General features: G+C 43.3%; 1 protein-coding gene across 4 annotated transcripts in view; it reads right to left on the minus strand.

Moving 5' to 3' along the window:
• The window catches only part of LOC141172499 (membrane-spanning 4-domains subfamily A member 4A-like), an 82,625-nt gene that overhangs the window by 41,628 nt on the left and 28,280 nt on the right, over positions 1–12,717 (minus strand). For 3 of the 4 annotated variants that reach the window (XM_073656770.1, XM_073656767.1, XM_073656769.1), the window contains 2 exons: positions 1,521–1,637; positions 1,074–1,130 (listed from right to left, as the gene is read on the minus strand). In XM_073656770.1, coding sequence (XP_073512871.1) covers positions 1,074–1,130; positions 1,521–1,637 — 174 coding nt within the window. The remainder of the gene's footprint in view (positions 1–1,073; positions 1,131–1,520; positions 1,638–12,717) is intronic. The other variant, XM_073656768.1, reaches the window with a different exon arrangement.

Consider the following 12,717-nt stretch of genomic DNA (forward strand, 5'->3'; position numbering starts at 1 on the left):
TTAGAAGAATCCACAGTATGTAATAAACAGATAGGCCAAATCGGGTCTTCAAATTTATTTAGAAAAATTCACAATATGTAGTAGGCAAATTGGCCAGAAAAACTGCCATATGGAGCAGTGTATATAAGACCAGTTTAAGCAGAGCACGGGCACAGAAATAGTGAACAGGTTAACCAAGCAAAGCTACCATGTAAAGCAGTGTATGCAAAACCAATTATAAGTGATCACATATCAGTACCTTCGTAGAGAGTATAGGCGATGGGCCAGCAGCTGGGGGGTGAGTGTCCACCCCAACGCGCATTTCGGCGAGCCTTCTTCACACCCCCTGAAGAAGGCTCGCCGAAACTGACAGTGGCTCTCTTAAAGAGAATAAAAGAGCATTCTGCAGAGCGAGCTCTTCTGTGTATGGGAAAGATAGCTGCCGACTGAACCATTGCTTGGCCATTGGAGGTGTACAGGGGAATAAATGGCCATTTCAAACCTCCAGCAGTCAGTCCAGTTGAGAATAAATCTTTAAGGGAATTATGGATGGGAATAAAAGGGAGTTGAGTGGAAAAGATTGCTTGATCAAGACAACCAATATTCCTATCTTGTTTTAAAGGGTTATTCTCCTCTTCATTAATGGGTACTATCAAATAGTGATTGTAAATATAAGCAATTTAGTAATTTACTGTATTTTAAAATTTTCCTCCGTTCTTGCGAAATTAAGCGATTTGTCATCTTTGGGGATTTTTTACCTAATTGCATATATTTGGAGCTAAAAATAATGTTTACAATTGGGTTTCATTAAAAATTTTGCACCATCTGGCTTATACAGGCTTTGTTTTCCTGTATATTTAACTTTGATGTTGTCTGTGGTAATAAATCAGTAGAGAAAAGCTCAGAAAAAGACATAAAATTGCTACAAACTCTATCAGACCATCATAGTGGGCTCAATGACGGACTCTGAGTTAATTAATTTAACAACTGGCAATAGCCAGTGCAACACGAAGTACAAAAACAATATTTGACCCCAAATGTTGACAACTCTTTTTAATACTTTTCATTTGATTACTGTTAATAGTCTTTCTTACCTTTCCAGCTTTAGGTTTTACAGAAGCAGCCACTGACAGTGATCCAGAAATAATAAACTAGAAAAACATGATATAAACGTAACTTTTATTTTACAGTAGAGATCGAGACAATTAGCTTATCGATAGAATTATGGAATTAGGGTCATGTGAATGGAAATTTTAAAACGTTATGGCTCTTGGGGAAAAAAAGAAAAAAGAAGAGCAGGGGAAGCAAAATGCAAAAATGGAAAATTCCTTGGTCAGGTAGGAGTTAATACCAAACTACCAGAACTTCATTGGGGGATAGAAAAGCAACCAGAACTAACGCTGAGACCCGTGCTGTGTCTCAGACCACCGCAGACCCCCTGTACACACAGGATTTATGCTGTAATCACTGATCACAGCTTTTGTGTCTAAGCTAAAAAGCAGCAAGAACCAAAAGGAAATAAATAAGTGTAAATATCTTACCAATATTCCAGACCATATGGGGACACCACTGTAGAATAAAATTCCAGGGAAAGTACTGGCTATTATCATCGCGATGTCAAAGGAGATAAGAACGATTCCTGAAAAAATCTGTGTTATCTACAAAATAAGAGAAAGACATTTCACACAATAGTAATATAACTGTAGGAGACAATCAAGTTACACTAAAGAAAAATTATTATATACCTAAAACATAAGTTGGGAAAAAGTGACAGACAGATAGAAGGGAATATGATCTAAGGATCAGACTACTTAAGAATTGTTTGTTGTCTGTTACCATGGAGACTTATAAATCTGCATAGAAGCTGTAGTCAAAAAATGGTAGAATATTTACATTGGGGAAAATAAGTATTTGATACACTGCCGATTTTGCAAGTTTTCCCACCCACAAAGAATGGAGAGGTCTGTAATTTTTATCGTAGGTACACTTCACCTGTGAGAGACAGAATCTTAAAAAAAATCCAGAAAATCACATTGTATGATTTTTACATAATTAATTTGTGTTTTATTGAATGAAATAAGTATTTGATACAATAGAAAAACAAACTTAATATTTGGTATAGAAACCTTTGTTTGCAATTACAGAGGTCAGACGTTTCCTGTAGTTCTTGACCAAGTTTGCACACACTGCAGCAGGGATTTTGGCCCACTCCTCCATACAGATCTTCTCCAGATCTTTCAGGTTTCGAGGCTGTTGCTGGGCAGCATTGAGTTTAAGCTCGCTCCAAAGATTTTCTATTGGGTTCAGGTCTAGAGACTGGCTAGACCACTCCAGGACCTAGAAATGCTTCTTACAGAGCCATTCCTTTGTTTCTCTGGCAGTGTGTTTCAGGTCATTGTCATGCATGAAGACCCAGCCACGACTCATCTTCACTGTTCTTACTGAGGAATAGAAGATTGTTGTCCAAAATCTCGCGATACATGACCCCATCCATCCTCCCTTCAATATGGTGCAGTCGTCCTGTCCCCTTTGCAGAAAAGCACCCCCAAAGTATGATGTTTCCCCAACCATGCTTCACAGTTGGGACGGTGTTCTTGGGGTTGTTCTGATCCTTCTTCTTTTTCCAAACATGGTGAGTGGATTTGATACAAAAAGTTCTATTTTAATCTCATCTGACCACATGACCTTCTCCCTTGCCTCCTTTGGATCATCCAGATGGTCATTGGCAAACTTCAAACGTGGTGTGACATGTGGCATGAGCAAGGGACCTTCTGTGCCCTGCAGGAATTTAATCCATGATAGCGTAGTGTGTGACTAACGATAATGTTTGAGACTGTGATCCCAGCTCTCTTCAGGTCATTGACCAGGTCTTCCTGTGTAGTTCTAGGCTGATTCCTGATCTTTCTCAGAATCATCCTTACCCCACGAGGCAAGATTCTGCATGAAGCCCCAGACCGAGGAAAATGACAGTCAACTTGCGTTTCTTCCATTTTCTAATAATTGCGCCAACAGTTGTTGCCTTCTCACCAAGCAGCTTGCCTATTGTCCTGTAGCCCATACCAGTCTTGTGCAAGTCTACAATTTTGTCCCTGGTGTCCTTAGATAGCTTTTTGGTCTTGGCCATGGTGGGGAGATTTGAGTGTGATTGATTGAGTGTGTGGACAGATGTCTTTTGTACAGGTAATGAATTCAAACAGGTGCAATTAATACAGGTAATGAGTGCAGAGTAGGAGGGCTTCTTAAAGAAAAGCTAACAAGTCTTGGAGAGCCAGAATTCTTGCTGGTTGGTACGTGATCAATTACTTATTTCATGCAATATAATGCAATTTATTTATTTAAAAATCATCCAAAATCGGCAGTGTATCAAATACTTTTTTTCCCCACTCTATAAGGAAAGTTTTATAGAAATTTGCTTATGTTTTCATTTAAGATGATTAGGAGAAAAAAAATTTAAAATAAAGTGAACATGTTGGATTCCTAGATATCAAAGGTTGCAACTCGAGTTATAAGGGTAAAGTGTAACAAAAAATTATATAAGTTAATAAAGTCCCCACAAGAGTCTTTCTGCTCATTCTGAGTCGATAATCAGATAGGCTTTCTCGGGTGTGATGTAGGAACTGAGCTGTACATCCTCCTAGTTAAAGTTTTACATTAGATGAGTTTTGAGAGACAGGGGTAGCTTCTGAGCATTAACAGCCAGCAGGTATGGAATAGAAAGGTGTGGGCTGCTGCCATGTAAGGTATATTATATGTTAGAAAGTTTCAATATTTTCACATGATGTACAATACAAAGTTATATTGTGGTACCGTGTTAGCCAGAAAAATCGATGTAAATACTTTTATGCCCAAAAATGACAAAAGTATTCTTGGAGTGATACCTTTATTGGCTAACCAGAAAAAAAAAAATGCACTCAAAATCTCACGATACATGGCCCCGTTCATTCTTTCATATACACGGATCAGTCGTCCGGGTCCCTTGGCAGAGAAACAGCCCCAAAGCATGTAGCGAAAGTATGCTAGAGGTTTAATATATATATATATATATATATATATATATATATATATATGTGCAAGCTTTCAGAGCACAGAGGCTCCTTTATCAGACAATATTACAAATTAATTCATATGACAAGGGGCACAACATTTAGGAGATGTTACAGTACGACATTTGTTCAAAAGGAGGAGGGGGTGATGCCTCCTAATGATAAGTCAAATTTAGGCTTTTTAGTTGCAAATGACAAGTCTGTGGGAATGCTTAATTATCTGCAGTCCATCTGGTGGAGGTGTGCATTGACTCCATGTAGTGAGTCATAAATCCAGGTATTAGATTGAGTCCTGTTGTCAGTGAATTGAACATCTTTATCAATTTGAATTCCCAGATTTTTCTATCCTTGTCGTCTTTGAAGTGACCTTTTAGTGCTAAAACTTTTAGATCTTTCATACAGTGTCCCTGGCTAGAGAAATGTTTTCCCACAGGTGTGTTCAGTTCATTCTTAATTGTGTGTCTGTGTAAATTCATTCTCGTTTGCAGCCTTTGCATAGTTTCTCCAATATAAACTCCTTTTGCGCACCTTGTCCATTGTATCATGTACACCACATTGGAGAATGTACATGAAAATACATTCATGATGTTGTAGTCCTGACTTGTGTTAGGTATGCAGACTGTATTTGATGGTATTATGTGGGTACAAGCTTTGCATTTTTTTGTTTTTACATGGGAATGTGCCCATCACTGATGGTGATGAGAGGACACTTCTGACAAGGAGATTCCTTAAGTTAGGGGGCTGTTTGTAGGAGAGAAGTTGTTAGTTCTGGGAATATTTCTTTCAGTTTGTGGTCTCTGTGGAATATGGGTTGGAGATCAGCACCAATTTTCCTCAAGATGTTCATTTGGGGGTTGTACGTGACCACAACAGGTACCCTGTTGTTGTCCTCCCTTTGTCTGTAATCCAGCAGGCTGCTTCTTGGGATTCTTGTAGCTCTGTGGATCTTTTCATCTATTACCAGTGGATGGTATAGCTGCAGTTTTCTGTCCTTGCTGTATGAACAGATTCGAATGTACCTCAGAGCTTGGCTGTAGATGATGGATTTTTTTGTGTCTTTGATGAAAGCTGTTCCATCTAAGATATGCCGGGCGTCCTGTGGACTTATGGTAAATTGATGTTTGTATGGTGTTGTCTTTGATGTATATGGTCGTGTCCAGAAAATATATCTGGGATTTTGAGAAGTTGAGGGTGAGCTTGATCGTTGGGTGGAACCTGTAGAAGTTTGAAGGTCAGCAGATCATCTTTTGAGCCTGTCCAAATTATTAGCAGATCATCAATGTAGCGGAAGTATGCTAGAGGTTTAATAGAGCAAGATGACAAAAACGCCTCCTCTAGTTTTGCCATAAATAGGTTAGCATATTGTGGGGACATTTTTCTTCCCATGGCACTGTCCATACATTGTTGGTATAAATTGTTCCCAAAGGAGAAATAGCTGTTATGGAGCACAAACCTGATGAATTGCAGAGTTGGTTCTGTGGCCAGATTGTTTTTTTTGCAGGAAATGTTTGCATGCTGCAATCCCATCCTCATGAGGAATGTTGGAGTAGAGAGAACATAAAGATATTCAATTCACTGACAACAGGACTCAGCAGGATTTTTGCTCACCGTTCTTGAGATCATTTTGACCCTACAGGGTGAGATCTTGTGTGGAGCCCCAGATCGAGGGAAATAATCAGTGGTCTTGTATGTCTTCCATTTTCTAATTATTGCTCCTACAGTTGATTTCACAGCTGCTTGCCTATTGCAGATCCAGTCTTCCCAGCCTGGTGCAGGGCTACAATTTTGTTTCTGGTGTCCTTTGACAGCTCTTTGATCTCCACCATAGTGGAGTTTAGAGTGTGACTGTTTGAGGTTGCAGATAGGTGTCTTTTATACTGCTAACAAGTTCAAACAGGTGCCAGTACTACAGGTAGTGAATGGAGGACAGAGGAACCTCTTAAAGAAGAAGTTACAGGTCCGTGAGACCAGAAATCTTGCTTGTTTGTAATTAACCAAATACTCACTTTCCACCAAAATTTGAAAAAAATTTCTTTCCAAATCAGACAATGTGATTTTCAGGATTTGTTTTCTCATTTTGTATTGGGTGTGGGGGGAGTGGCAGCGGGGGATCAGCGTGGCACAGGAGGCTGCAGCTACCTGCTGCAGCCTTTGCTGTGCCCGCTACTAAAGAAATTTAATATTCCCTGCTCCCCATGCCCATGGGCATGGAGAGCAATGAATATTCATTTCTCTTAATAGCCGGCACACTGGAGCCGCAGCACGGCTCCTGCTGCCGCTCTGCGGTCTGTGTGCCCGCTATTAAAGCTCATGAATAATCCCTACAATCCACTCCCATGGGTTGTAGTGAATATTCATGGTCTTTAATAGCAGGCACACTGACCGCAGAGTGGCAGCAGGAGCCGCGCTGTGGTACAGTGTGCCGGCTATTGAACAGACTGAATGGTCACTGCTCCCCACGCAAAGTGTCCCAGCGTGGGGAGCAGTGACTATTCCAGCACAGCGGCTCACACAGTGAGAGTGTTGGCAGCACAGAGGGACAGGAGAGAGGAGGTAAGTATGATTGTTTATTTTTTTTGTGGGCAGCATGATGGGGGCTCAGAGGGTGCCATGCATACCAGGATGGGGGCTCAAGGGGTGCCATGCATACCAGGATGGGGGATCAAGGGGTGCCATGCATTCCAGGTTGTGTAATCAAGAGGTGTCATGAATACCAAGATGGGGTATAAAGGAGTGTCATGAATACCAAGATGGGGTATAAAGGGGTGCCATGCATACCAGGATGGGGGATCAAAAGGTGCCATTCATACCAGGATGGGGGATCAAGGGGTGCCATGCATACCAGGATTGGGGATCAAGGGGTGCCATGAATACCAGGATGGGGGATAAAGGGGTGCCATGAATACTAAGACGTGGTATAAAGGGGTGCCATGCATACCAGGATGGGTGATAAAGGGGTGCCATGAATACCAGGATGGGGGATAAAGGATTGCCATGAATACCAGGATGGGGGATAAAGGGGTGCCATGCATACCAGGATGGGGGATAAAGGGGTGCCATGAATACCAGGATGGGGGATAAAGGGTTGCCATGAATACCAGGATGGGGGATCAAGGGGTGCCATGCATACCAGGATGGGGGCTCAAGGGGTGCCATGAATACCAGGATGGGGGATTCAGGGGTGCCATGCATACCAGGATGGGGGATCAAGGGGTGCCATGCATACCAGGATGGGGGATCAAGGGGTGCCATGCATACCAGGATGGGGGATCAAGGGGTGCCATGCATACCAGGATGGGGGATCAGGGGGTGACATGAATACCAGGATGGGGATCAGGGGGTGCCATAAATACCAGAATGGGGGATCAAAGGGTGCTATGCATACCAGGATGGGGGATCAAGGGGTGTCATGCATCCCAGGATGGGGGTTCAAGGGGTGCCATGAATACTAAGATGGGGTATAAAGGGGTGCCATGCATACCAGGATGGGGTATCAAGGGGTGCCATGCATACCAGGATGGGGGATCAGGGGGTGCCATGCATACCAGAATGGGGGATCAAGCGGTTCCATGCATACCAGGATGGGGGATCAAGGGGTGCCATAAATATCAGGATGGGGGATAAAGGGGTGCCATGAATAACAGGATAGTGGACAAAGGAGTGCCATGAATACCAGGATGGGGATCAGGGGGTGCCATGAATATCAGGATGGGGGATCAAGGGGTGGTATGCATACCAGGAAGGGGGATCAAGGGGTGCTATGCATACCAGAAAGGTGGATGAAGGAGTGCCATGCATACCAGGATGGGGGACCAAGGGGTGTCATGCATACCAGGATGGGGGATCAAGGGGTACCATGCATACCAGGATGGGGATGGGGGCCACGTATACCAAGAAGGAGGGGCCATATATACCAGGATGGAGGATTTTAACAGAATTGGGGGACATTACCCCAATATTTTCTTCCTCTAAAACCTAGGTGCGTCTTATGGTCCGGTGCATCTTATAGTCTGAAAAATATGGTAATATTGAGCATAATTAAATATGCTGACATCCCACTGTATACAGTATGAGCATCCACATAGCTCCCTAGATACAGTATGAGCCCCCCGCATAGCTCCCTAGATACAGTGTGAGCCCCCGCATAGCTCCCTAGATACAGTATGAGATCCCCATAGCACCGTACATACAGTATAAGCCCACACACTGCCACCTACATACAGTATGAGCCTCCACATAGCTTCCTAGATACAGTATGAGCCCCCACATAGCCCACTAGATACAGTGTGAGCCCCCACATAGCTCCCTAGATACAGTGTGAGCCCGCACATAGCTCCCTAGATACAGTATGAGCCCGCACATAGCTCCCTATATGCAATATGAGCCCGTACATAGCTCCCTTCTCTGATCAACTGTCGGTTCCACAGCCAGCTCAGAGAATGGTCGAATGCAAAAGGCAGCTGTTATGTTCTGCTACCAGAGCTAAGGAAAGAGAGGAGATCTGTCCCTACGATAGAACTCAGCTGAATCCCTACGATGTAACAGGGAACCTGATCCTGCGATCAGACCTGCTAAAGTCCTAAGCTAGTCTGTACGGAGACCTATAGATGTGGGGAAGGAATCCCTACAAGTACTAAGGACTGGGAGGAAAATGGGACACCTCCTAACAGAAATAGTAGCAGATAGACGAACAAACAAAATATATAGAACATAGAGGTCCGTAGACCAAGCAAACTAACAGAGTTAGATACAGAGCACAGGCTAGCTAGAAAGTAGTTATACAATGAAGTCCAGCAAAGCCAGAAGGGCGGAGCAGGATTAAATAGGCCAACAAGGTCATGTGACCAGCAAAGGAAAAAACCTAAGAGCAAGGTTCTAACAGTACCCCCCCTTCTAAGAGGATCCTCCGGATCCCCTAGGACCAGGCTTATCAGGAAATCTCCTGTGAAACGCTCTGATAAGTCTGGACGCGGAAACATCATCTGACCTCACCCAAGAGTTATCCTCGGGTCCGAAACCTTTCCAGGCCACAAGATACTGCAAACTACCTCTATACCGTCTAGAGTTAAGGATGCGAGAAATTTCATATTCCCCGTCCTCCACCACCGGAGCAACAGAGGCAGAGGCGTCACCATCCGACACAACAGCTTTTTTTAACAGAGAGACATGAAATACCGGATTAATTCTCCAGGAGGTAGGAACCTCCAACCTAACAGCAGATTGGTTGACAACCTGAAGCACCTTAAAGGGCCCTACAAACTTGGGACCCAATTTCTTAGAAGGAATCCTCAACCGCAGATTCCTAGAGGACAACCAAACCATGTCACCAACAGCGAACAAAACCTCCTGTCGTTTCCTATCAAAGTAGTCTTTAGATTTTCTGTTGGCCTCCTGAAGATTACCACGCACATCCGTCCAAACTCTCTCCAAATCACCGGAAAAATTCTCCTCCTCAGGCACGGCAGATCCCAACTTGGAGAACGACCCAAACGACGGATGTCTCCCAGAACAACAAAAAAAAGGCGAACAACCAGCAGAAGAAGATGTATGATTGTTCAGAGCAAATTCAGCAAGTGGCAGAAACTCAGACCACCCCTCTTGATTGTCTGCCACAAAACAACGCAAGAACTGCTCAACATCCTGGTTTTTCCTTTCTGTCTGGCCATTAGATTCAGGCTGATATCCGGACGAGAACGACAGATGAACTCCCAACCTGTCACAAAAGGCACGCCAAAAACGAGCCACGAACTGAGGACCCCTATCAGAAACAATGTCAGTAGGAACGCCATGAAGTCTGACAATTTCCTTGACAAAGGCCTTAGCGAGAGTTTTAGCGCAGGGCAGTTTGACGAAGGGAACCAAGTGACACATCTTGCTAAAACGGTCCACGACCACCCAGATGACAGTAAAACCCTCAGAGGGGGGAAGGTCAGTTATAAAGTCCATAGCCAAATGTGTCCAAGGAGCACTGGGAACCTCCAAAGGACAAAGCAACCCCGCAGCAGGAGTATGTGAGGACTTAGATCTAGCACATATAGTACATTGACGCACCCACTTAATGACTTCCTTCTGCCATCCAGGCCACCAAAAACTGCGACCTACCAGTCTCTTGGTCTCAGAGATTCCGGGATGACCTGCCAACCGAGATTCGTGACACTCAACAAACAAATCTCTCCTAAAGGTCCCAGGCACAAACAACCTCCCATGAGGAGTGTTAGATGGGGCATTCTCCTGTGCTTTAAGAATCTCATCTTCCAAAACGGAGTCCAAAGCAGCTATCACAACACCTTCTTGTAAAATGTTCTCCTCTTTCTCAGCACCGACTATGGGAGAAAAACTGCGAGACAAGGCATCCGCCTTAACATTCTTAGTACCAGGGATGTAAGTAACGGAGAAATTAAACCGCGAGAAAAACAGTGCCCACCTAGCCTGACGGGCATTCAGGCGCTTGGCAGCATCAAGATATATCAGATTTTTATGATCCGTAAGAACCTGAACGGGAAATTCCGCACCTTCCAAGAAGTGGCGCCAGTGTTCAAATGCGAGTTTAATAGCCAATAATTCCCGATTACCAATATCGTAATTCAGTTCAGTCTCCGAAATTTTTTTTGAAAAAAAGGCACAGGGATGTAATCCATCCCCGTTATCCTGAGACAATACTGCGCCAACCCCCACAGAGGAAGCATCAACCTCAACCAAAAACGGCTTAGTCACATCAGGCTGCATAAGGATGGGAGCAGAGGTGAACCTCTCCTTGAGATACACAAAAGCTTCAATGGCCTCAGAAGACCACTGAATCGCATCAGCACCTTTCCTGGTGAGATCGGTCAGAGGTTTGACAATACTAGAAAAATTTTTTATGAATTTTCTGTAATAATTGGCGAAACCTAAAAACCTCTGTATCGATTTCAAACCAATAGGCCTAGGCCATTCCTGTACAGCTTGAACTTTAACCGGGTCCATCTCAAAACCTTCGCTGGAGATAATGTAACCCAAAAAACTAATTCTCTGTACAGCGAACTCACATTTCTCCAGCTTAGCAAAAAGCGAATTGTCCATTAATAACTGTAATACCTCACGTACGCTCCGCCAATGAGACTCCAGATCCGGCGAATAAATCAAAATGTCATCCAAATACACAACCACATTTTTGCCGATCAAAGGTCTAAGGATGTCATTAATAAGATTCTGGAAAAATGCAGGAGCATTAGTAAGACCAAAAGGCATAACCAGATTCTCAAAATGACCCACAGGAGTGTTAAAAGCAGTCTTCCATTCGTCACCCTCCTTCATGCGCAACAGATTGTATGCCCCCTTAAGGTCAATTTTAGAGAACCACTTGGCCCCCATTAACTGGTTAAACAGATCAGGAATCAATGGCAGTGGGTAAGGATTGCGTACAGTAATTTTGTTAATCTCACGAAAATCCAGACAAGGACGTAAACCGCCGTCCTTTTTTTTTTACAAAAAAAAAATCCAACCGCCACAGGAGACTTAGAGGGCCTAATGTGACCGGCGGCCAAACTTGTCTGTATGTATTCCTCCAAAGCCTTCCTCTCAGGAATAGTAAGGTTAAATAAACGACTTTTAGGAAGAGTCGCTCCAGGGACAAATTCAATAGAACAATCATAGTCTCTATGGGGAGGCAAAACCTGCGATTCCTTCTCAGAAAAAACTCTCCAAAAATCCTGAATAGGAACAGGCAATTCTCCCCTATCCAAAGCTGCAATACGCCCGTTACAACACTTGTCATAACATTTATGGCTCCAGGATTTAATTTCACTGGTAGACCAATCCAGTACAGGATTGTGAAATTTTAACCAGGGCAATCCCAATATTACTGGAGAAGGCAAGTTATTCAAAACTACCAAATCCAATTTCTCATGGTGAACACCATTAATAGTGAGAGGAAATTCACAGACCTTGAGAGTAATATTCTTCAAAGGGGAACCATCCACAGAAACCACAGCAATGGGGGATGATAAAGGTTCGGGTTTTAAATTGAGTCTTTCCAAGAATCCCCCATCAATTACATTCAGAGTAGACCCACAATCGACAAACACCCGAAATTCCATTAATTTTTCCTGAGCAATCGTGGAAGCAGCTAAAAATACACCCTTGGAATTTAAACAGGCAATACGGGCATGACTGACCATTTTTTTTTCTTTCTTCATACGAAGCTCACAGCCTTTAATCAAATGACCAGATTTTCCGCAATAGAAACACAAGCCTTCAGAAAATCTACGGTCTTTTTCTTGAGAGCGAGGTGCCACCGATCCAATCTCCATCGGTTCACCACTGTTAGTTCACACATTCTCATAACCAGAAACTGACATAGCAGAGGATTTGCTCTCATTAACCCTTGCACGCAGTCTCCTATCCACCCGAATAGCTAATTGCATAGCCTGTTGCAAATCTTCAGGTGTAGGATAAGCAATTAGCAGGTCTTTAACCCTTTCATTGAGCCCAGCAAGAAATAGACTTTTCAGAGCAGAATCGTTCCACCCTGTTTGAGTAGACCAACGACGGAAATGAGTACAATATTTTTCCACATTACCTGATCCCTGTTTCAAACGTCTCAACTCAGTCTCAGCTGATGTGACACGGTCAGGATCATCATATAATAGTCCCAAAGCAGAAAAAAAACTATCCACTGATCTGAAGCATGTATCACTAGGTTGCAAAGAAAAGGCCC

This window comes from Phyllobates terribilis, unplaced genomic scaffold (genome assembly GCF_046119375.1).
Source record: "Phyllobates terribilis strain yellow unplaced genomic scaffold, ASM4611937v1 Scaffold_12__6_contigs__length_324123572, whole genome shotgun sequence".
Lineage (NCBI taxonomy): Eukaryota > Metazoa > Chordata > Amphibia > Anura > Dendrobatidae > Phyllobates > Phyllobates terribilis.